At 44.1% G+C, this 23,049-nt stretch overlaps 1 protein-coding gene across 3 annotated transcripts in view; it reads right to left on the bottom strand.

Annotated features, from left to right (window-relative positions):
- Positions 1–23,049, bottom strand: part of PDS5A (PDS5 cohesin associated factor A) — a 64,937-nt gene that overhangs the window by 13,792 nt on the left and 28,096 nt on the right. For 2 of the 3 annotated variants that reach the window (XM_087724823.1, XM_087724824.1), the window contains exons 12-31: positions 22,682–22,833; positions 22,033–22,146; positions 20,779–20,860; positions 19,123–19,171; positions 18,898–19,037; positions 17,458–17,573; positions 15,992–16,097; positions 14,154–14,314; positions 12,752–12,875; positions 11,486–11,644; positions 11,301–11,369; positions 10,225–10,361; positions 8,651–8,774; positions 7,027–7,231; positions 5,961–6,075; positions 5,168–5,300; positions 4,469–4,588; positions 3,179–3,241; positions 1,791–1,936; positions 657–762 (exon numbers count right to left, since the gene is read on the bottom strand). In XM_087724823.1, coding sequence (XP_087580949.1) covers positions 657–762; positions 1,791–1,936; positions 3,179–3,241; positions 4,469–4,588; positions 5,168–5,300; positions 5,961–6,075; positions 7,027–7,231; positions 8,651–8,774; positions 10,225–10,361; positions 11,301–11,369; positions 11,486–11,644; positions 12,752–12,875; positions 14,154–14,314; positions 15,992–16,097; positions 17,458–17,573; positions 18,898–19,037; positions 19,123–19,171; positions 20,779–20,860; positions 22,033–22,146; positions 22,682–22,833 — 2,421 coding nt within the window. Of the gene's footprint in view, positions 1–656; positions 766–1,790; positions 1,937–3,178; positions 3,242–4,468; positions 4,589–5,167; positions 5,301–5,960; positions 6,076–7,026; positions 7,232–8,650; positions 8,775–10,224; positions 10,362–11,300; positions 11,370–11,485; positions 11,645–12,751; positions 12,876–14,153; positions 14,315–15,991; positions 16,098–17,457; positions 17,574–18,897; positions 19,038–19,122; positions 19,172–20,778; positions 20,861–22,032; positions 22,147–22,681; positions 22,834–23,049 lie in introns of all 3 variants that reach the window. The other variant, XM_087724822.1, reaches the window with a different exon arrangement.

A 23,049-nucleotide genomic window follows, 5' to 3' on the forward strand; every position in this document is an offset into this window, starting at 1 on the left:
GGTTATCACAGAGAAAACAGGAAGGAGGAGGAATATTACGTATGTTTGCCATTATTTTTTAAAATAGTAAAATCAGAATATAAATAAATAAATAAAAAGCCCGTTATTTTTAATTAGCTTCTGGTTCACATTTTATACTTAAAAGGAATTACAAGTAGTCCTTGACTTATGAAAGTTCATTTAGTGACCGTTCAAAGTTACAACGGCACTGAAAAAATGTGACTTACAGCCTTTTCACACTTACGACCTTTGCAGCATCCCCGTGGTCACGTGATCAAAATTCAGATGTTGGACAATGGGTTCGTTTTTATGACCGTTCCTGTGTTCCCAAGATCACGTGATCCCCTTTTGCAACCTTCTGACAAGCAGTCAGAAACATGGCCAGATTCACTTAACAACTGCATTGCTAACTTATCAACTGCCGTGATTCATTTAACAACTGCAAGAAAGGCCGTAGAATGAGGCAAAACTCACTGAACAAAGGTCTCTCCTAACAGAAATGTTGGCCTCAATTGCGGGGATGACCTTGTAATTCATTGAACTGGAAACATTATAGACACTCAGCATATACTGCTTAATTATTGCAACAGTAATTTTAATGGCTTCTTTATTGCGATGACCTAAATAACATTTTTTTTTAAGAAGCCTGACCATACCTTGTTCTTCACAGGTTCCATTTTGGTTGGAGTGACTGAAATAATTCTCACGGGATTTTCATCGTTTTCACTGACCCCCGTCTCCGATAGATCTGAGCTCGGCTCTCTGCTGGAAAATGTTTTAAAAGATTAACATAAGCTTGGGTTTTTTCCCCCTCCCCCTTGGAGCTACGAAATCAAATGATCAATAAGGAAACGGTGGCCGGCTGAATTGGAAGTTCATTGTCAAATTCAGTGCATTTAGAAAATACACAAAAATACTCAAAAAGCACAAAACGTTCTGTGCTTTTAGTCCTACTCATCTTTGAGGGTGGGTGAAAGGGGAAGATTTCCTCTTAGGCAACCGTCACGCTTTCCGTAGAGAATGTTGTTTATATTAGAGTTGTACGAATGGTCAGCCTTTCCTTAAAGGAGCCGTGTCTTTCCTGGGGCTGCAACTCTAGCATGAGACCAGGAAAAGGTGCATCTGGTTTAAGGAGGTGCTCACAGGCCTCCAAAGTACGATTTTGCCTCCAACTCGGTACGACTGAACGGCCCTGTCAAATACTGCTACTATATGAAACATGATTTAAAGCACAGGTCTCCAAGGTCGGCAGTTTTGAGGCTTATGGACTTCAACTCTCAGAATTCCTGACTGGCCTGAGTAATTCTGAGAGTTGAAGTCTTCAAGTTGCCAAGTTCCGAGGCCCCCAATTTAAAGGACGTTTCCCTGAAGGAATGTAGAAGTACAACAGGAATAGGAATGTCAGTTAAAACACTTCTGAAAGGCAGGCATATAATACAAAATAACTAATCAGCAAGTCTCATTGTTCCCCAAAACATAACAAAGGTTTGGAGAATGGAGAATGGAGATGAAGGATTCACTGATTAAAGAAATATTATTTATGCAGGAGATACACAAGTTTTGCTATTTACGGGCTCTGTTGTATAGTAAATTCAATCCCAAAATGCAATGTTTAGACGGTAAATAGGAAAGTTAAATTATTACCTAAATTTCTGCAATCAGATTGAAAAAGGGCATCAACAGAAAAGACACCCCTCTTCCACATTAGGGTGACTTCAGTACAGTTTCATGCTGAGAAGGAAAACTATGTTAACACAAGAGCCTCTTTTAATACTGAAAATGCCACGAACCTTGTTCTGTTTTCTATGGGAGAATTCAACTCGGAATTTACGCTATTATTATTTCCAGTTTCTGATCCTGTGTTTCGAATATATGGCCTTCTTCCCGTTGCAGATAGGGGTTTATTTACTGCCCCTAAGACGCCGGTTGGCTTCGGCTGTAAAATAGAAAAGTAGTTTACAAAAAAAAAAATAGAAAGAAAGAAAAGTAATTGTTCTGCCTCAAGGAAACATTTGAACGTTCGTTTGTCCTGCCTGCTGCAGTTCTTCAGTCTCTTTTGCACTTTCTACATAAACACAATTGTTTTGCTGAGTGAGGCTGTGAGCGTAATTCAGGATTACTCTTCCGTGCTGGAAGCTACTGAGTATTGCAGATATAAAAGACACCACAGGGAAGGCAGGGAGGTTTTTGGTGTGTGGTGTGTGTGTGTGTGTGTGTGAGAGAGAGAGAGAGGGGGGGGGGAGAGGGAGAGAGAATATGAATCATTTTATTTTCTTTTTTCTACCACTAAAAATTGCAAGTCTTTTCTTGTCTGTTGTTGGCAACCATCCAAAGCACCCAAGGTAAAAATGCAAACAGGCTTTTAAACAGAGGTAGAGGGGTATATAATCCTCGATTTATAACCGTAACTGAGTCTGCCACCTTCTGAAGTTTAAGTTACCGTAGTACATGCTCTATGTACAATTGAAAATTATTATCCTGCCAGCACAAAATTGTGATGCAATGCTGGCTGCATCCTTCCAAATTTAACAGCTCATTTAAGTGGAATTCTAGGTGCTTTGAAGAATACAATCCTAAAATTCAATCCTGACAATGCTCATGATTTCCTCTCTGTTAACGATCCAGATTGCAATCTATTTTTAACTTTCCACCAAATGGAAAGACAGGGGATATATACTGTGTTATATTGTTACAAATCAAGAATGAGTTTTAAATTCTAGAGCTACACCGCCTACGGTCTGACCTAAGCGTAATACAAAAAATTATCCGCTACAACGTCCTACCTGTCAATGACCACTTCAGTTTCAACCTCAATAATACTCGGGCAAACAATAGATACAAACTCAAGGTCAACCGCTCCAAACTCGATTGCAGAAAATACGACTTCAGCAACAGAGGGGTCAACGCCTGGAATGCTCTACCTGACTCCGTTGTTACTTCCCCAAACCCCCAAAACTTTAACCTTAAGACTGTCTACCGTCGACCTCACCCCATCCCTAGGAGGTCCATAAAAGGGGGGTGCATAAGCGCACCAGCGTGCCTTCCGTCCCTGTCCTACTGTCCCCATTTATTCGTACCCATGTCCAGGTTTATACTTCTACCTGTTACGTCGTACATGTTTGACAAAGTAAATAAATAAATAAAATAAAATAAAGAATTAGATCCATAAAAACAATACCTTTCCCGTTAAAAGAAGAACTCGCAACTCTTCAGAGATATAATTCCTATCGTTACAAAAATCCTTCAAAGAAAAGGAGGGGGGGGGGAACATTTCATTGTAAGTTGAAAAATCAAGTCTTTAATATTTTCAGGTTCTGGTTATTCAGTTTGACAGTAAACCCACTCTGTTGCTTCTAGATGCTCCTTAAGTAAATAAAAGCTCATGGAAAGCAGGAGTGACTGACTTGTGGACTTCAACTCCCAGAATTCCCCAGCCAGCATGGGGGAATGACAATCACAATCCCACAAATGGTGAAATAAGTCCCCTAAATCCAATGATTGGACTTACTGTCTGTTTCTGCGGCGTATCTTCAAGCTATTGATCATATTGTGATGCAAACGACTTTTTAAAAAGGGAACCGTTCAGGAACTGTTTGTTTTTAGAATATTTTCAACTGGATAAATTAAAAATTGGACCCTGCAGTCCAGAACAGTCTACGTTGATAAAGACATCAAGGACCATGGGCATTTTATGTGTGCTTAAGCTAAAATAGATTTCATTGTCTAGGTAAAGATAAAGGTTCCCCTCGCACATATGTGCTAGTCCTTCCTGACTCTAGGGGGTGGTGCTCATCTCAGTTTCAAAGCCAAAGAGCTAGCGCTGTCCGAAGACGTCTCCGTGGTCATGTGGCCGGCATGACTCAACGCCGAAGGCGCATGGAACGCTGTTACCTTCCCACCAAAGGTGCTTCCTATTTTTCTACTTGCATTTTTTACCTGCTTTCGAACTGCTAGGTTGGCAGAAGCTGGGACAAGTAATGGGAGCTCACTCCATTACACAGCACTAGGGATTCGAACCGCTGAACTGCCAACCTTTCTGATCGACAAGCTCAGCGCCTTAGCCACTGAGCCACATCCTTTTTATTGTCTACCTTCTTTCTTTTATGACCTGGCCTTTATATAATTTGCTTATATAATACATTGAATATAAAGACAGCTCTACATCCACATATTATATACACACGGGATTTCTTTATTTATTTTTGCTTAGTGTTAGAGACTAAGCACCGTATGTCTGAACAAACACTAAAAGTAAAGCATTTTCAGCATTGTGCTTCCAATGGAGCGAAAAGCATTTTGGAATACAGTTTTTTTTTAATTCAGGTCACCATCTTAAAAAAAAAAAAGATAATTTAGAAATCATGGCACAAACTTACACAACACCTACAGTGTTTTCTTGTCATATTTGAAGAAACACTTAAGAAAAAGAATGAACTCAAATATTTGACTTGATGGCTTGCCAACTTACCTTTTCAGGTTGCGTAAAAAATTTAGTTGGTAATACCGGATCCTTTGGACATTCTGCATTACATAAAGCACTTTTGCTGTTGATTACGCAGAGGGCTACGTCACATACAGTGTAGAGTTTCTGAAGCACAAAGGAAACCAACACAAGAGAAATTTGGACGTTATTTTGCACTTTTAATTGAAACATCTGCTAATCCCCATCAATAAGCCATCTATCGTAAGAGTGTTATGCTTTTTGTTTTCACTGGATTATACCCGAGAACAAACTAAAGACAGCTTTTTGTTCCAAGATAGCAAACATATTTTAAATGAGGTCTGATCCAGAGAATTCTGGCTCACAAAAATCACAATTCACAGTAAACATGATGTATCTTCAAGTTCCCACCAAAATTAGGTGCTATTTTTGCTAACATAATTTGCTATTCTGTTAATGTACCACTCACTGTACTTTTGGCAAATACGCTTTGAAATCTCAGCTGTAATATTTCCCCCCTTACAGAACGCTGTTTTCACTTAGCTTGGCTAACAGTTAAACTAACTATTTTTTTCCTCTTTCCTTCTGTTGAGATTGCTAACACAAAATGGGTACACCTCATTTTTTTCCCCTCTGGAGAGAAATGAGGGACCGCCTGAAGCATTTTGCCCACTCGTTCAAAAACTGACTCTGAACCCTCTTTCTCTCTTTCTTCCCATTCCTTACTTCGCTGGCCTTTGGCTCGTCTGGGGATTGGGCATCCTGGGTAAGCTTGATGCTTTCTGTCATCTTTTTCATGAAGGCGTGACTGTTGTTTTCATTCTTGGTCATTAAAACTTCCAGCATGAACCACAGGCACCTAAACAGCCAACAGCCAGAAAGATATGAAAACACTTTTCTCAAGATAAAAGGCACACTTTAACCTGATAGGGCCAGCGCTGTCCAAAGACGTCTCCGTGGTCATGTGGCTGGCATGACTAAACGCCAAAGGCGCACAGAACGCTGTTCCCTTCCCACCAAAGGTGGTCCCTATTTGTCTACTTGCATTTCTTATGTGCTTTCGAACTGCCAGGTTGGCAGAAGCTGGGACAAGTAACGGGAGCTCACCGGTTGCGTGGCACTAGGGATTCGAACCGCCGAACTGCCGACCTTTCTGATCGACAAGCTCAGCATCTTAGCCACTGAGCCATCGCATCCCTTAATTACTATGCGTAGGAAATCAAAAAAAATGAAAGAACTATGATACTATTTGTTCTCTCAGACTAGTTCCCTTTATGTATCACCGGTTGCCGCATGAAATTCAAATGACAAATATTCAGGTAACAAAGATGTACCAAAAAATAGGGAAAAAAGCAAAAGAAGCCAAATATTTTGGAGAATTGCAAGTGTACCAGAGGTGACAATTATTCTTCTCTTCTCTTAACAAATCGGGACATCAAATTTGTATTTTAAAAAGTCGAGAAATTTAGCAATTGAAATCCAACATTTTAAAGACGTTTAAATAAAGGGTGACACATACTCCTTGATATCGCGAAGCTGGTCGATATCTTGCTGTTTCGTAAAATCTGGATCGTGAGCCAGCAAATGAATCATATATGGCACCACGTACTCGGGCAACAGAGATACAAGTTTTTCTGGAAGAAGAAAAGAAAGGCAAGACATCATCTAAAGGTTATATATGAGTAACTGGGAATGCCAACTTTCAATTGCTACTGTCTCTCCCCAAAAATAAGACTTATTTTCATTTGCCCCCTCCCCCCCCCACGAAAAAAACACTCGGCCTTATTTTCAGGGAGGTCTTATTATTTTTGAGGTGCAGGAGGAGGCGAGCGTGATCACCTCATGGCTGCTGCCGTTTTGCAATATTTTGGGGGAGGGCTTATTTTTTTGGGGGGGAGGCTTATTTTAGCGCATGCGCTCAAAAGCCCGATTGGGCTTATTATCCGGGAAGGTCTTATTTTCCAGGAAACAGAGTAAGTATCCAAGAATTTACTTAATTCTGCTGCAAAGCAAGCAGGGAATACGCACATGATATATTTTACAAAGCCATACACAGAAATAGAACTATTATGAGAGGAAAAATGGTTCCACCACAAAACCGTGTTCGACTAAACCGCGCCCGACTAAACCGCATCGCTGACGTCATCAACAGGGCGACAACAGCGCGGAGACAGAAGCACGCTGTAAACCCTAAACCTAAAATTAACCCCTAAACCTAAACCTAACTCCCCTAAACCTAACCCTAAACCTAGCCCTTAACCTAACCCTAAACCTAATCCTAACCCTTAACCTACCCCTAAACCTAACCCTAAACCTAACCCTTAACCTAACCCTAAACCTAACCCTAACCCTAACCCTTAACCTAACCCTAAACCTAACCCTTAACCTAACCCTAAACCTAACCCTTACCTTAAGTTGAATCGGCTTGCTTTCAAAGCGCTATTTAAAGCGCCCTTCTTTCTCCGCGCTGGCTGTTGTCGCCCTGTTGATGACGTCAGTGACGCGGTTTAATCGGGCGCGGCTTAGTCGAGGGCGGTTTTGACGGGTCACGAGGAAAAATAACCTTTTAAGCAAAGGCTACTCACCGTTTGCCATAGGGTTCTGCTTGATGTACTCTCGCCGTATGCTTATATTTTTAAGCAAACACTGCCGAGCATGAGCTCTTCTTTCTTTGACGGGGTCTTTGGCACACAGTGCAAATATTGCCATGTACTCCAATGGGAGCAGTAATTTTACTAGTGCCTTGTGCAGCTTCTGAGCAAATATCTGCCTCACCTGGTAACATTCATCCTACAGGAGCAGAAGACAAGGACAAGTCAACGATGAAGCGAAAAGGGGCAAGCAAAGTTTCAGAACAGTGATATGAGATGTGAAAAATCTATGGCACCCCAATCCCCCAGTCCATGGCATGCCAGCAACTGGGTCACACAAACAAGCGAAGCCCCATGCAGCACGCAGAACCACATCCCACTCCGGTCCACGGAAAAACCTTTCTCCCCGGAACCCGTCGCTGCTGCCCAAAAGATTGGGGGCTACTGATCTATGGCATTATAGGTAAATCATTGATACAATCTATTTACTGTATTTTTCGGAGTACAAGAAGCTCCGAAGTACAAGACACACCTAGCTTTTGGGGAGGAAAATAAGAAAAAAAAATCTGCCTCTGCCCCCCCCCCCCCGAAATGTGCCTCTTTGCAACAAACAGCAAACAGTCTGTTTCAGCACAGCCTGATTAGCACAAGACAAAAAAAACCTGCCTCTGATTCTGCCTCCCAGCAATTTGCCTCCTTGCAGCAAACAGCCTGTTTCAGTTTCAGCACAACCTGATTAGCACACGCAGCTGATTGTCCGGTCTCCCTACATCAGCTGATTCAGCCTGCAGGGATTGCCACAGCCCATTGCCACCTCCACATGCCCCGTTTTTGGCCTCTGTGCGCCCTGTTTTCGGCCTCCGCGCACCCCGTTTTCTTCCCATTCCGGGCAGTGGGGATCAGATTGGGCGGAAAAGGGGGCGTGTGGAGGCCAAAAATGGGGCGCACAAAGGCCAAAAATAGGATGCAGAGGCTGAAAATGGAGTGCACGGAGGCGGCAATAAGCAATGACAATCCCTGCAGCCTGAAACAGCTGATTGTCAGGAGGCTGGTCCAACCAACAATCAGCTGCTTGTGCTAATCAGGCTGTGCTGAAGCTGAAACAGGCTGTTTGCTGCAAGGAGGCAAATTGCTGGGAGACAGAGGCCAAGGATTGGGGGCCGGTGGGTGGGTGGGACTACATTCGGTGTATAAGTGCACCCAAATTTTAGAGGGGGGAGGAGTGTGTCTTATACTCCCCAAAATACGGTAATTTTATTTTTGTTTCCATTTCATGCTTCCTCGCAAAAACACTATACGGAAAGAGAAGGCAAGACTCACTACTCTTCCGGACTTCCGTAAAGTCACTAAGACCTGGCTGTTCCGACAGGCCTGGGGCTGTTGATCAGCATCCAGCCCCATTTTAAATGTATGTATGTTGTGTAATTTTAAAATGATTATATTTCTATTTTTAATTTTTATTCCTGTTGTCTGTAAGCTGCCCAGAGTCCCCTGGGAGTGGGCGGCATACAAATACCAATAAACTTCAAACTTCAAGAGAGCCCAAACACAAGTTTTATCCTGTTTTAACTCAAATTGCTACCCACTTCAGACACCGCTTGAAACAAGAGCTCCTTACATTAATGACCAGTGCACAGAGCTGGAATTGTTCAGGTGTTATAATTTCGTGGTAACAGGGCTCCTGGGCAAGCTTCATTATGGCACCGCCAGCAGCCAGCCGTAGTCGCGACATGTCTGACTTGCTGTAAATGAGAGGGGGGAGAAGTATAATTTATAAGACAAATGCGCTTAAATCCAAAGACACACAATTCGGCTGATAACACTTAACAAAATGTATCACGTTGATACAATGAGTTCTGGGAGAGACGGTTGTCACCCTCTCTTAAAGTCTCACATCAATTAACAAACCCAGATTTTCATGACCAACTTTGGTTATTTTGTTTCAAGCTGTTAATCTTTATAAGACTTCATCTTTGTGCTAAGATTCTATGTTGACTTACAGTCCACGTGACAATTTATACCAGATATCGGCAACCTTAAACACTCAAATGGCCACAAAAGTCCTAACCGGAAGCCCCCCGTTCAATTCTGGAGCCACCAGGAAGTCCAGGTTCCCCATCATAGAGTCTCCTCCTAGCACAGCGTCTTTTTTTCTCTACCTGTCCTGACCCAAAGCCCTATCAATTGTGGAGCTGACCAGAAAACCCACCCAATGCCATAGTCTCCTCCAGGCGCGTTGTGCTTCCCCACCCCTCCCACCCCAAACCAGAAGTTCCTCTCAAAATTGTAGTACCAACCGACAACAGGGAGCCACAGCAGAGGGATGAAAGAGCCACATGTGGCTCCAGAGCCGCAGATTGCTGACCCCTAATTTATACCCATGGGCAAGTCTTGTATTTCTGCTAGATCTGAATCAGCACCCTTAGGGTAACAAACTCAGTTGCAAATAGATTGATATTTCCAAAATCAAGTTGCATACAAGCTAGAAAGTATACCTTCAGTATTAACCTTCTATTTTTCCCCACACTGTGGACTCTATCAAATATCTTATTTTTTCTCCCTTTAAAGAAGCCATAACGGTAAAGGTTCCCCTCGCACATACGTGCTGGTCGTTCCCGACTCTAGGGGGCGGTGCTCATCTCCTTTTCAAAGCCGAAGAGCCACCACTGTCCGAAGACGTCTCCGTGGTCATGTGGCCTGCATGACTAAACAACGAAGGCGCACAAGACGCTGTTCCCTTCCCACCAAAAGTGGCTCCTATTTTTCTACTTACATTTTTACGTGCTTTCGAACTGCTACATTGGCAGAAGCTGGGACAAGTAACGGGAGCTCACTCCGTTACGCGGCGCTAGGGATTCAAACCACCGAACTGCCGACCTTTCTGATCGACAAGCCACTGAGCCCCCGCATCCCATTAAAGAAGCCATAAAGTTTACTTAATCTGTATTCTACACAGACTAAAATGTATATAGCATAGAATATTACAAAAACGCTGCATTTCTCATTCGTACTGAAGGGAAATTTGAACAGCTCCACCCACGCTGAACGTCTGTGCGTCTTCAGCATTCCAAATTCAGCAAGGGAAGGCAAAGTAAAGAACCTTTTTCCCCTTGGGTGAACAGATGTCCCTTGCGTGAGGCATATCGATACACATGAAGGGATCAGAGCGGTGACGTATGTCAAAAGCCTTGCCTAATTCTCTTCTGTTCTGTCAAGTCTCCTTCGCTGACCAGCATGGCTGACAGTAACCGAAGCGTTGAATTTGCAGATTTGGACTGGTTGTTCTTCATCCCCAAGAGCCAACGCACCAGGAGTTTAATGGCTTGAACCTGTTATAAAAACATGGAATACCGCGGTGAGGAAGTCTGTTTCACTTCCAGTCCACGAAAATCGGTTCTAAAGAAAAAGGGACAGGGTCTTTTACGGTTGCCAATGCCAGAAAACTAAAAATAAGCAATGCAAAAGCAGAGATGGCTCAATGGGGTTCAAAGCCTCTCCGGCATCTTTCCAAATCAAGAGAGGCCCCACCCGGTTCTCTATGGGGAGACTGTGCAAAGATGCAACACCTTCTGGCCTACAATCCTAGGGCTGAAGGGGACCTTGGAGATCTTCTAGTCTAACCCTCCCTGTTCTAACCGAGGCTTCCCAAGACCATGAAGCAAACTCCTTGTCCCAACAAAAACCCTTTATTAATTTATTGTGAATGCTGCTCATCCAGCAAAGTCTTTCAAAGGAGGATTTACAGTCACAGACCTTATCTGGCTTGGACAGCTGCCCAGGCCAATATCTGCAGAACCTGACAAGGAGTCTCGGAGAGTTACGAACCAATTAAGCCAACTAATGGTCTCCTGCAAACTCCACTCCCCTTTTGCTCCTCTTTTATTTCCTCTGGGAGGGGCCATTCATCCTCCACCTGTGGCCTTAGTCCCAAGTCAACCCCTGTTCTTTAGTTGCTCCCTTTGTCTGGCAACTCTGTGCATGCGCACATTGGGAACAGGCTCCAGCTGTTCTTCTGCCTCACAGATGTCTGACTCCGAAGGCAGCTGATAACTGTCGGACGGCTCTGGCCCCGTCTCTGCCTCCGACACAGAGCCCTCATTCAGAGCCTTCCCCAGATTCCAGGACTGGCCCATCTTCCTCCCCAACCTCCTCACTGTCCGAATCTGTTGCCAGCTCCGTTGCTGGGCCACAACACTTTCCTGTAACTAACAGAACATATATCAACACTCATGGGTTGTCCATGCTTCATAGTTAAAGGAACTTCATACCTTTGCTAGGACTTCCGGGGACACCTCTTCGTCCGGAGACCACAATTTCCCATTTTTTTCACCTGTAGACTGCAAGATTTTAAACGATTAAAAATCTACCCAAGACAGACATTCCGGTATTGACGCTAATCCTCTGTCCTTTTTCCCCCTTCCCATTGCATTTGGCAAAATTATACTCAACGTACCCTATCGTTCATAAGAAGATCTTTCACAATGAAATTTGCAACTACGGATTTCATGGGGGATGCAAATTGGTCTGGGGCCAGCATGGAAATGTGGCCCAAGGAAACTAGGGGAGTTATCAGCTGCTCCGGAACATCAGCATTCAAACTTCGACTTAAAGGCTGAAGGGAGAGAAAACAAAGGATTAAGAGTTGCACGTTAGGACAGTGTTTAAAAATAAATTATTGTACTGTCTTGATTAAGTTTATTACATATATAAATCTCCAAAAACGCAATGTAATGCAAGCTCAGTTTCTTAATATACTGTTAGAAGAGTATATTCCAAAAATCTCTTAACATTTTGCCTTTAATTTTCCAGCTACCGGAAACTCAAATACAGCTTTATTTATCTTGCTGTTTGAAGAATGCAGTATTGCAGGCTAATTCTATCGACTGCCAGCAGTTCGATCCTGACCAGCTCAAGGTGACTCAGCTTTCCATTCTTCCAAGGTGAGTAAAATGAGGACCCAGATTGTTGGGGGCAAGAGGCTGACTCTATAAACTGCTCAGATAGGTCCATAAAGTACTGTGAAGCCGTATATAAGTCTAAGTGCTATTGCTATGGCCCTTCCCTCCCTCCCTTCCGTGGTGGTGCAGAGGTTAGAATGCAGTACTGCAGGCTAATTCTGCCCACTGCTAGGAATTCGATCTTGACCAGCTGAAGGTTGACTCAGCCTTCCATCCTTCTGAGGTGGGTAAAATGAGGACCCAGATTGTTGACTCTGTAAAACCACTTAGAGAGCGCTATCAAGTCCTGAAAAGCAGTATATAAGTCTAAGTCCTATTGCTAGTGCTTCCTTCCTTCCTTCCTTCCTTCCATGATGGCGCAGTAGTTGGAATGCAGTACTGCAAGCTAATTCTGCCAACTGCCACCACTTCAATCCTGACCGGCTCAAGGTTGACTCAGCCTTCCCTCCAAGGTTGACTCAGCCTTCCCTCCAAGGTTGACTCAGCCTTCCCTCCAAGATTGACTCAGCCTTCTCTCCTTTCCAGGTCAGTAAAATGAGGACCCAGATTGTTTGGGGAGAGGGGGGGCATAGGCTGACTCTGTAAACCGATTACAGAGGGCTGTAAAGCACTAAGAAGCGGTATATAAGTGCTATTTTTGTGGGAGTAAAAATAGTACATTTTCCCCCCCCCCCCAATTAAATGAAGTTAAATTCCATGGTGTAACAATAAGCGGGCTCCAATTTTTGGCAGCACTTTTGAAAGCAGTAGCAGAATCTTACCTCGAAGATCTGAGCAAGCTGCACTTCTTTATTGGAAAATATGGCGTGTATGCAATGGACAGCTTGCTTGGCTTGGTGAGGGGTTCCTCTCTTTGCTTTCTGATGCAAGATTGGAATAAGCGTTCTGTAAAGAGACGTAAGTTTCATTCACTCGTTCACTGAATTTCTACGGCCGCCCATCTCAGTCAATGACTCTGAATTGGCTTACAATTTTGAAAAAAAGACCACAATTAAAAGAACTAAATTTATAAATACTCATACCTACATGAAATAAAATAAATATTGGGGGGGGGGGGAGATTTATTAACTGCCTGTAAATGATGAAGTTAATATAGAGCAAAAATGGAAAAATTCTTTACTTCAGCATAATTTTTCAATTGGTATCTCGTACTGGAGACAAAATGTAAATTAAAAACTAAAATGAAGTGCTTGACCTTGATGAAGTCCCTCAATAAATTTGTGGCCATATTCAGGAATCTTCTTTTGAAAGAGAAGACTATACCTCTTCTACAAAATATGCCGTATTTATTAGTTTTAATTAAATAAAACTATTCAATTGTTTCACATCTTCTACTTCATTATTAATACGCAATCACACATGCGCGCACACAAACGTTTTCCCCGGAAAATAAGACAGGGTCTTATTTTCTTTTGCCCCCCCAAAAAATAAGAGTTTGGGCTTATTTTTGGAGGCGGCGAGCATGGTCACCTCATGGCTGCTACTGTGTTGCGCATCTTTGGGCCTGCCGCTCTTTTTGCGACGGCCATTAAGTGTGACAGAAGGGGTGCAGTGGCTAGGGCTGTGGGAGCAGCCATTAGGTAAAGGTGGGGGGGGGGGCATGGGGCATGTTCCCCCCTCCCTTCTCCCCCCTTCCGGCCTCACCTCCTGACCTCATGTTTTTTGCGCCCAAGCAACCAGAGGGAATGGAGGGGTCTGATTGAATGTTTGAATATTTTCGGGGTGGGTTTATTTTTGGGGGAGGTCTTATTTTTGGAGAAGCAGGACACTCATACACACACTTAATAAATAATATATTAATTACATTGATTAATTTGGCTTCACTCTTGATTTTATCAGAAGGCCTCAAAAGAGGAACACTTGACCCTGGGGCACTGCCGCTGTCATAACTATGTCAGTTGCCAAGCATCTAAATTTTGACCTCATCCCCATGCGGATACTGCAACGGTCGTAAGTGTGGAAAAAAACAGCCCTAAGTGACTTCTTCCAGTGCCGCTGTAACTTTGAATGGTCATTAAACAAACTGTTGTAGGCCGAGGACTCCCCGTAATCATTTGCATCAGTAAGAGATTGTACACACAGCACATGGCACTGTAAGAAAGTGGGGAAGGCTTCCTTATCCACATGCTTATGCTGAGGGAAAGCAAGGCAGAAAGCACTCACGATCGTATCTGAGGCAGGTCGGTCTCTATTTTGTGGCCGGTATTCCTGAATATTTGAATGGCTGCCTCTGCCACCTTGTCGTCTTCCATTCTGAGGCACTGTAGGAGAGATTCGTATGTCTCTGCGGAGTGGAACGAGGTAGGATGTGTGAAAGACAAAACCTATGGATACATATCAAACCAAGAAACATTTTAATAAAGGCAAGCCGGTCATCGGAAAGAGTGGCACACGATTACATGCGTCTAGACCAGGGGGCAATTCATTTTCCCAAGGGGGCCCATTTGAAGAGACTGTTGTGGAGGGGGGCCAAACCAACGGGGCTGTGAAGGTGCGTAGGCACACACCCACGCAAACACGGCTTACGACCACAAGTGGGCCCCAAAATTTACGTTGTTCAATGAGAAATGTGTTAAGCGAGTTTGCCCCGTTTTACAACTTTTCTCGCCACATCTGTAAAGTGAACCACTCAATTAGGAACACGGTTGTTAAGTGAAGCTGGCTTCCCCATGGACTTCTGTCAGAAGGTCGCAAAGGGGGGAACGGCGTGACCCCGGGACACTGCAACTGTCATAAATGTGAGTCGGCTGGCAAGCATCTGACTGTAAATCACGTGACCATGGAGATGCTGCAATGCTCATAAGTGTGAAAAAATGCTCATAAGTCACTTTTTAAAATGCTGTTGTAACTCTGAATGGTTACTAGATGTACTGTTCTAAGTTTAGGACTACCTGTATGTAAATTGAAGAAGAAGAAAAATTCACACAGGGCAGAGAGGGACAGACGAAGGACCACAGGTGGGCCAGAGGCTGTAAAATGCCCAGATCTGATCTAGAGCAGCACTGCAGGCTGACTGCTAGATCAGCAGTTCAGCGGTTCAAATCTCACCGGCTCAGGGTTGACTCAGCCTTCCATCCTTCCGAGGTGGGTAAAATGAGGACCCAGATTGTTGTTGGGGGCAATATGCTGACTCTGTAAACCGCTTAGAGAGGCCTGAAAGGCCTATGAAGCGGTATATAAGTCTACTGTTATTGCTATTATTGCTATTAGAGAAACTACGATTTCTTCTCAGAGCAGCTCATTTTAAGTGTAAGGAAAAAAACAGTGTAAGTCAGTAAAACTGTCTTCTAAAAAATAGAAAAGTAGAATAGAGTAAAATAAATAGAGTTGAAGGGACCTCGGAGGTCTTCTAGTCTGACTCCCTGCTCAGGCGGGAAACCCTACACCACTTCAGACAAGTGGTTAGCCAATATCTTCTTAAAAACCTCGTGTTGAGGCATTCACAACTTTTGGAGGCAGGTAGTTCCACTGGTTAATTGTTCTAACGGTCAGGAAATTTCTCCTCAGTTCTAAGTTGCTTCTCTCCTTGATGAGTTTCCACCCATTGCTTCTTGCCTTCCCTTCTGGTGCTTTGGAGAATAGCTTGACTCCCTCTTCTTTGTGGCAATCCCTGAGATATTGGAAGACTGCTATCCTGTCTCCCCTAGTCCTTCTTTTCATTAAACTAGACATACCCAGTTCCAGCAACCGTTCTTCATATATTTTAGCCTCCAGTCCCCTAATCCTCTTGGTTGCTCTTCTCTGCACTCTCTTTCTAGAGTCTGAAATCTTGAAGTTTTCATTCTAAATGTGATTTTATCTTAGCCCATGCCAATTTTAGTCTCACTAAACAGCTGCATCATTTGCTGAAATGCTTTTGATTTCTAATGTAACCCAAATCTTGCTGGGAAAAAAGAAGGGTTTTCAAATACTGGCAAGAAAAACACTGATTTTGGGCCGAAAATGTTCCGGGATGGTTTGGACCGTGGTCATTTCATATGGGATACTAGAACATAAAGTACCTTGAGAAGTTCAAGTCCCGAACGGATTGCTGTGTCAGGACTTACACCCTCCTCTTCATCGTCGGCTGTCCCTTCTATTGATTTATTCATCAGCTTTACTAATGCACTAAAACAAGACATTTCAAAATATATACAGGCTCAGTTACACGAAGAATCACTGCTTCTTATATTTAATGCATTCAATCTATTCCTTTTTTTCTCTCCCAACTAATCCATTTGTGTAGCAATCCCGATGTTCTCATTCGTGCCTGACGAGCTTATTTTCACAATTCTCCAGATCAGGGATAGTATTCAACTTATGACCCTCATTGGTTTGGTTGGTTTGGTTTGGTTTATTGGATTTATATGCCGCCCTTCTCCCAAGGACTCAGGGCGGCGTACAACATTAAAAAAAACACATATTACAAAAGTTTTTTTAAAAAAAAGATAGAATATCCAAAAAACAAACTCAATTAAGATTAACAACAACATTTTAAAAAAATCAATTAAAATTAACAATAATCAATCATTTATTTTATTTTATTCAGGCCAGGCCGGCTTGCTGGCCTGGCCAGCATCGGAAGGACCGGAGGTCGGGGATTATACGAAGCTCCAGGGGCAGCTCATTCCAGAGGGACACTGTCTGGCCGACGGCACCCTGAGGAGGCCAACTCTGTGGGATCGCACTGGACAGTGGGAGGCTACCAGTGGCAGTAGGTGGTCTCGCAGGTATCCTGGGCCTAAGCCGTGGAGCGCTTTAAAGGTCATAATTAGTACCTTGAATCGCACCCGGAAGACAACCGGCAAACAGTGCAGGACGCCTAAAAGGGGCACAACATGGGAGCACCTAGGTGCCCCCATGATAACCCGCGCAGCTGCATTCTGGACCAGTTGAAGCCTCTGGGTGCTCTTCAAGGGCAGCCCCATGTAGAGAGTGTTACAGTAGTCCAGGCGAGAAAGGACGAGGGCGTGAGTGACTGTGCACAGAGCATCCCGATCCAGGAAGGGGTGCAACTGACATTGAGTCTAAGCCTTATGGCTGTAAGTCATGATGGTCGTAATAAGGACCACCCCCATGGCAAACAGCTGAGCCAAGTGCCCGAAATGCAGTCATGTGACCCAGTGGTGGGATTCAATTTTTTTTACTATTGGTTCTGTGGGCGTGGCTTGGTGGGTGTGGCATGGCTTGGTGGTGGGTGTGGCAGGGGAAGGATACTGTAAAATCCCCATTCCCTCCCGATCAGCTGGGACTCGGGAGGCAGACAATAGATGGGGGTGGGACCAGTCAGAGGCGGTATTTACCGGTTCTCCAGAACTGGTCAGAACCTGCTGAATATCACCTCTGATGTGACAAGGGAGATGGCTGTAACTCTGAGCAGTCACTAAATGCCCATTCATAACTTGAAAACTACCCGTATTCAAAGCAGCCAAAGATTTATTTGTTTTGAAAGCTGTGCTGTGAAAATTGCAACATGCGCTGTGCTTACCTGATAGCTTCTGAGTCAATATGCACAGGAGCAATTCTTTCTAAAAGAAATTTCACCATCTCCAAGAAAGGATTGGTTGGTTGCTTAGGATTTGCAAGCTTCCGGGCTATTTCCCTCTGCAAACAGGAAGGTTTAAGTCATTGGATAATAAGAGGAAAGTGCTCACACTACACGCTGAACAGAAACAGTTTTTTAAAATCCTCCTGCTTTCACAGTGTACATACAAAATAAATATTAGTAACAAGAGACTAAAAGGAGATTCCTATTTAAGCCATCTGCAGCTTGAAGAAAAATGGAATATAATTTAACAAATAAAACTTAACAGTCATTAAGCAACCGTTCAAAGTTACAACGGCACACAAAAAATGACTTACGGCCGTTTTTCACACTTACAACCTTGCAGCCTTCTCATGGTCTCGTGATCAAAATTCAGACCTTTGGCATCTGACTCATATTTATGACGGTTGCAATGTCTGGGGGGGGGCAGGGGGGCTCGGGTCACGTAATCCCCTTTGGCGGCCTTCTGACAGACAAAGGCAACGGGGGAAGCCAGATTCACATAACGCCCGTGTCACTCACTTAACAACTGCAGTGATTCATTTAACAACTGTGGCAAGGAAAGTCGTCAAACGAGGAAAACTCGCTTAACCAATTTCTCACTTAGCAACATTTTGGGCTCAATTGTGGCGGTAAGCCGAAGGGCTACCTCTTGTTTCTCTTGATTCAAAGTGATCTCCCGAGGACTTCACTGATATTTCCAACTTAAGATTTTTTGAGTTCAGCAAAAATCAACTAGGTGCTTCATCTACCATGACTTATTATCATGCCAGAAACCTAAGTTGTTACAAACTTTTCAGGAATGTTCTAAACTGAAAATGGGATCAGTGTTAAGGAAGGAAGGAAGGGAGGGAGGGAGGGAGGGAGGGAGGGAGGGAGGGAGGGAGGGAGGCAGGCAGGCAGGCAGGCAGGCAGGAAGGAAGGCAGGCAGGAAGGAAGGAAGGAAGGCAGGCAGGCAGGAAGGAAGGAAGGAAGGCAGGAAGGAAGGAAGGCAGGCAGGAAGGAAGGAAGGAAGGCAGGAAGGAAGGAAGGAAGGAAGGAAGGAAGGCAGGCAGGAAGGAAGGAAGGCAGGAAGGAAGGAAGGCAGGCTGGCAGGAAGGAAGGCAGGAAGGAAGGAAGGAAGGAAGGAAGGAAGGCAGGAAGGAAGGAAGGAAGGAAGGCAGGCAGGCAGGAAGGAAGGAAGGCAGGAATGAAGGAAGGAAGGCAGGCAGGCAGGAAGGAAGGAAGGCAGGCAGGAAGGAAGGAAGGAAGGCAGGAAGGAAGGAAGGAAGGCAGGCAGGCAGGCAGGCAGGAAGGACGGAAGGCAGGAAGGAAGGAAGGAAGGAAGGCAGGCAGGAAGGAAGGAAGGAAGGAAGGAAGGCAGGAAGGAAGGAAGGAACTTACCACACAGATATCTGCCTGTTTACAGGAACACGTAGGGCTGATTAGCACTTCAAGTTGGGAACGAAGTTTTTCATCATCCCCAAGCACTTGGTTGAATTTTTTCACAAAATCCTGGGCTTTTCCAGGATCCGGAAGATTTTCTATGGAACGACAATGGAAAGGTGTTAATTCGGGTGGCGACTTCCGAGCGACACTAAAATTTTAATTCTAATCGACAGGCCTTACTTGCGATGGTCATCAGCTTCCCAAACATAGCAGCACTGTTTGCTTCTGACTGAAAGGAGAAAGTTGAGAGGAGAATTCACACAGGTGATTCATCATGTAAGCCAAGGGTTCCCCCAACCGCCAGTCCGTGCCAGAAACCGGGCCGTGCCGGAAGCGAAGCCCCATCCATAGGATGCAGGCAGCACACCAAACCTCATCCCATTCTGGTCTGTGGGAAAACTTTTGTCCTGTTCTGACCCAGGTCCCCAAACCCAACAAACCCTCTGTAGTTAAATCAACGATTCCTTTATTAGGAGCGCTGGCAGCCCTGGCAAAAAGCTTATCTCTCAATGCAGGCAAGTCTGTCCAGCAGGGAGATGAATAGTTGTTTGCCACATCTATTCATCTCCGCCCCCTGCCTTTTATTCCCGGAGCTAGGGTGGGGCTTTGCTAGCAGCGGTGGCTCTTCTGGCCCAGGGACCGGCCCATAGATTTCCACTACTCTCCTCTCCTCTGCCACATCTATTCATCTCCACCCCCTGCCTTTTATTCCCGGAGCTAGGGTGGGGCTTTGCTAGCAGCGGTGGCTCTTCTGGCCCAGGGACCGGCCCATAGATTTCCACTACTCTCCTCTCCTCTGCCACATCTATTCTTCTCCACCCCCTGCCTTTGATCCCCAGAGCAAGGGTGGGGCTTTGCTAGCAGCGGTGGCTCTTCTGGCCCAGGGACCGGCCCATAGATTTCCACTACTCTCCTCTCCTCTGCCTTCTGCTCATTCACATCAGGCACTGGATCCAGGTGTTCCTCCTCTTCCACATCAGCCACCTCCAGACCTGGGGGCTGTTGACTCTACATCTGAGGGCTGACGGATGTGTGACCCTTCTCTGACTTGTTCATAAATTTATGAATAACTTCTAGCCCAACCCACTTTTAAGATTTGGCAATAAATGAATATAGCTGTTATCAGATGGCTTGTAAAAGCCAGATTGTAATTGTTTAAAAGATCGCTCTTTCTTCCCATAGTCCATCTGTATTTTGCACATACACAGGTAGCTCTTTACTCACAGCAGTTCATTCAGGGACCGTTCGAAGTCACAATGGAACTGAAAACAGTGACTTACGACCGTTTTTCACACTTATGACCATTGTGGCTGGTCTTGTGATCAAAAAAATTCAGAAACATGGCTACTGACTTACATTTATGACGGTTGTAGCCTGCTGGGGTCATGGGATCCCCTTTTGCAAGCAAAGTCAATGGGGAAGCCAGATTCACTTAACAACCGTGTTACTAATTTAACAGCTGCAGGGATTCATTTAACAACTGTGGTCATAACTAAAGTCGTAAAATGGAGCAAAATTCACTTGACAGCAGAAATTTTGGCCCCAATTGTGGTTGTATGTCGAGGACTATCTGTGTTATATACCGGATTAGTAGTAATTTGCCTTTGTAAGAAAAGACATCATCAAGATGATATCGTCTCATTTTTTGTGCCATTGTTTTTCCCATATTCATCTCTTTATAAAGCTCCTAACAGGCAATTATTTTGAGAAATAGTAGCATTCAAAGAACAAATTCAGAGTTATTTAACGCAGCAATCTTAAGAGACATGAAACATTAATATTCTAAAATTACAGCAACATGCAAAGTAGAAACCATTATGTTATTTTAAAACTTACGGTGGGTGTTTTATGCAAATCTAGCAATTCCCGCATATGACTCCTAAGCATGTTCTGGCACTTCCACATTTCATTCAGTGCCCTGGGCACAAAGACATGAAAAATATATTAAAACATGAAAAAAATGACTTCATACATAGCATATGGAGTTCCATGGCATTCTCCACCCAGCAGTTTTTTAAAAATGAGATAGCTCTTCTACCCTCAATAATGTCATGTTTTTTTCCTCAAAGTTTAGGCACATATTTGAGTCCCAGATTCCTATCCTTACTTACTTAATTGTAATTCAGACACTCCTACGTGCACGTATACCAAAAATACCTAAGTATTCCTATCGCAAAATACAATTTTTTAAGGTACCGTATTTTTCAGACTATAAGGCGCACCAATAGTATTAGTTTTTGGGGAGGAAAATAAGGGGGAAAAAATTCTGCCTCTGCCTACCAGCATCCATGGGATTCATCTGGCTAGCGTCCTGTCAGTGTGTGAGAGAGTTGAGGGCTGTTTGGAAACAAACAGTGTTTGCTGTGTGAGCAACAAGGAAGTAGGCAGCAAGGAGCCTGGGTGTGGCTTCTTCTGTACTAAAGCTGCACGCTGTGCTGGTATCTGAAACTAAACCTGAAAGTGAAACTTCTCTCCTCTGCTGTACTGCCACATTGGAAAACCTGCTTTTGGTATTGTATATTTACTTAATGTGTTATACTATATATATATAAAGAGAAGTTATTGAATCCTGCTGAAACTTGTGTGTGCTTTCTGAATGTGATTGCTGCTGCAAACTCTGATACATCCGTGCAGCAAATAGCGATCAGCCAGGTCAGCTTCAGCACATTATTGCAGCCTAATTCAGCCTGAGCACCTGATTGGCAGGTGGATCGGCTTCCCAGAATACCCACTATCAGCTGTTCCAGGCTGCAGGGATTGCTACAGACCATCGCCTCCTCCGTGCCTCGCATTTTAGCTACATTCGGTGTATAAGATGCACCCAAATTTTACCCTCTTTTGGGGTGTGTGTGTGTGTCTTATACTCTGAAAAATACAGTCGTTCTGAAGAATAGCAGGCTGCCTTGATCTGAAATCTACTGAATAGCCAATGTAGCTAGTGACTTCAACGCACTGGCCATCACACCAGAGAAGGAACTCTGCTGAGCTACAAGGCACGTTAACGCAAAATGCCTGCGCACGGAATATTTAAAATGACTGGTGAAACCGATTTAAAAACGTCGCGGTTGTCCAAGTCAAAGCCATACTCACTTGACAGCGTTTGGATCTAAGCTAGCGTATAAATAATATAAGCACTTCATCCTCTCTTCGGTTTCCAAATTATGAGGGACAAGATACTGAGCGAAGATTTTCTCCACCAGTAATCTGCAAAGGAAGATCAACGCAGGCATTGTTTAAACTGCTCATAGTTTAATATCTCAAGTTTCTTTTTTTTAAAGGGGAAAATGTCCTACGCATGTACATATGGCAGAGCGAGGTCTGCAAGGCCAAGAGGCCAAGGGGAGGCAATCTATTCCTTGATACATATGAGAAGGCAGGATATTTGAACATACATCTGCCAGATGTCAATGGGGAGCCATGTGACTGGCCTCCAATAAAGGAAGGATGGAGGGAAAGGTCAGACTGCTTTGTGATTTTATTCTGGGGAAAGAGCAGATCCACTGGAGTGGTGCAGTGGCCTAGAGGTGGCGCTCTCGCCTCACAGTCAGGAGTTTGACCCTAGGTAGTGGCAGATATTTCTCTCTCTGGGCACAATGAGAATATATCTGCCGAACAAAACTCCGCATTGGCGACAGGAAGAGCATCTGGCCATTAAAACGCTCTGCTAGCTCCATTCAGTTGCCCGCAAGGCGTTACGGGGCCGTTAAAAGAGGATGAAAGAGCAGATCCATTCACTTACTTATCATCAATGCTATTCTGATAATATATGTGCAAAAGTTTGTCCTTTATCCAGCTGACTTTCTCTGCGGCGTCTTTTCCGGCTTCAGCGTGAAGGCAGTATTTCTTATACAGCTGAGCGAGTCCCATCATCGCTTCTTTTCTTACCCGCCACTTTAAAAAAAAAGGAGACACAAGCCCAGGGCGGTGATGTTACAAACAGCTTCAGCTTAAAAATTAATGACCAGGACACGTCGGGAAAGTTGGCAGTTTGACTCACCGCAGAAAAGGCAGCCCTCTTTATGTAAGAGGCCTTATCAAACCCACACTGATGATGGAGATAGGACCAAGGTGCTTTTTCAAAAGGCAACTGGACTTTCTTGGGTTTTC

This window comes from Thamnophis sirtalis, unplaced genomic scaffold (assembly GCF_051295495.1).
Source record: "Thamnophis sirtalis isolate CommonGarterSnake01/CBP01778 unplaced genomic scaffold, rThaSir2_p1.2 scaffold_10, whole genome shotgun sequence".
In the NCBI taxonomy this organism is placed as follows: domain Eukaryota; kingdom Metazoa; phylum Chordata; class Lepidosauria; order Squamata; family Natricidae; genus Thamnophis; species Thamnophis sirtalis.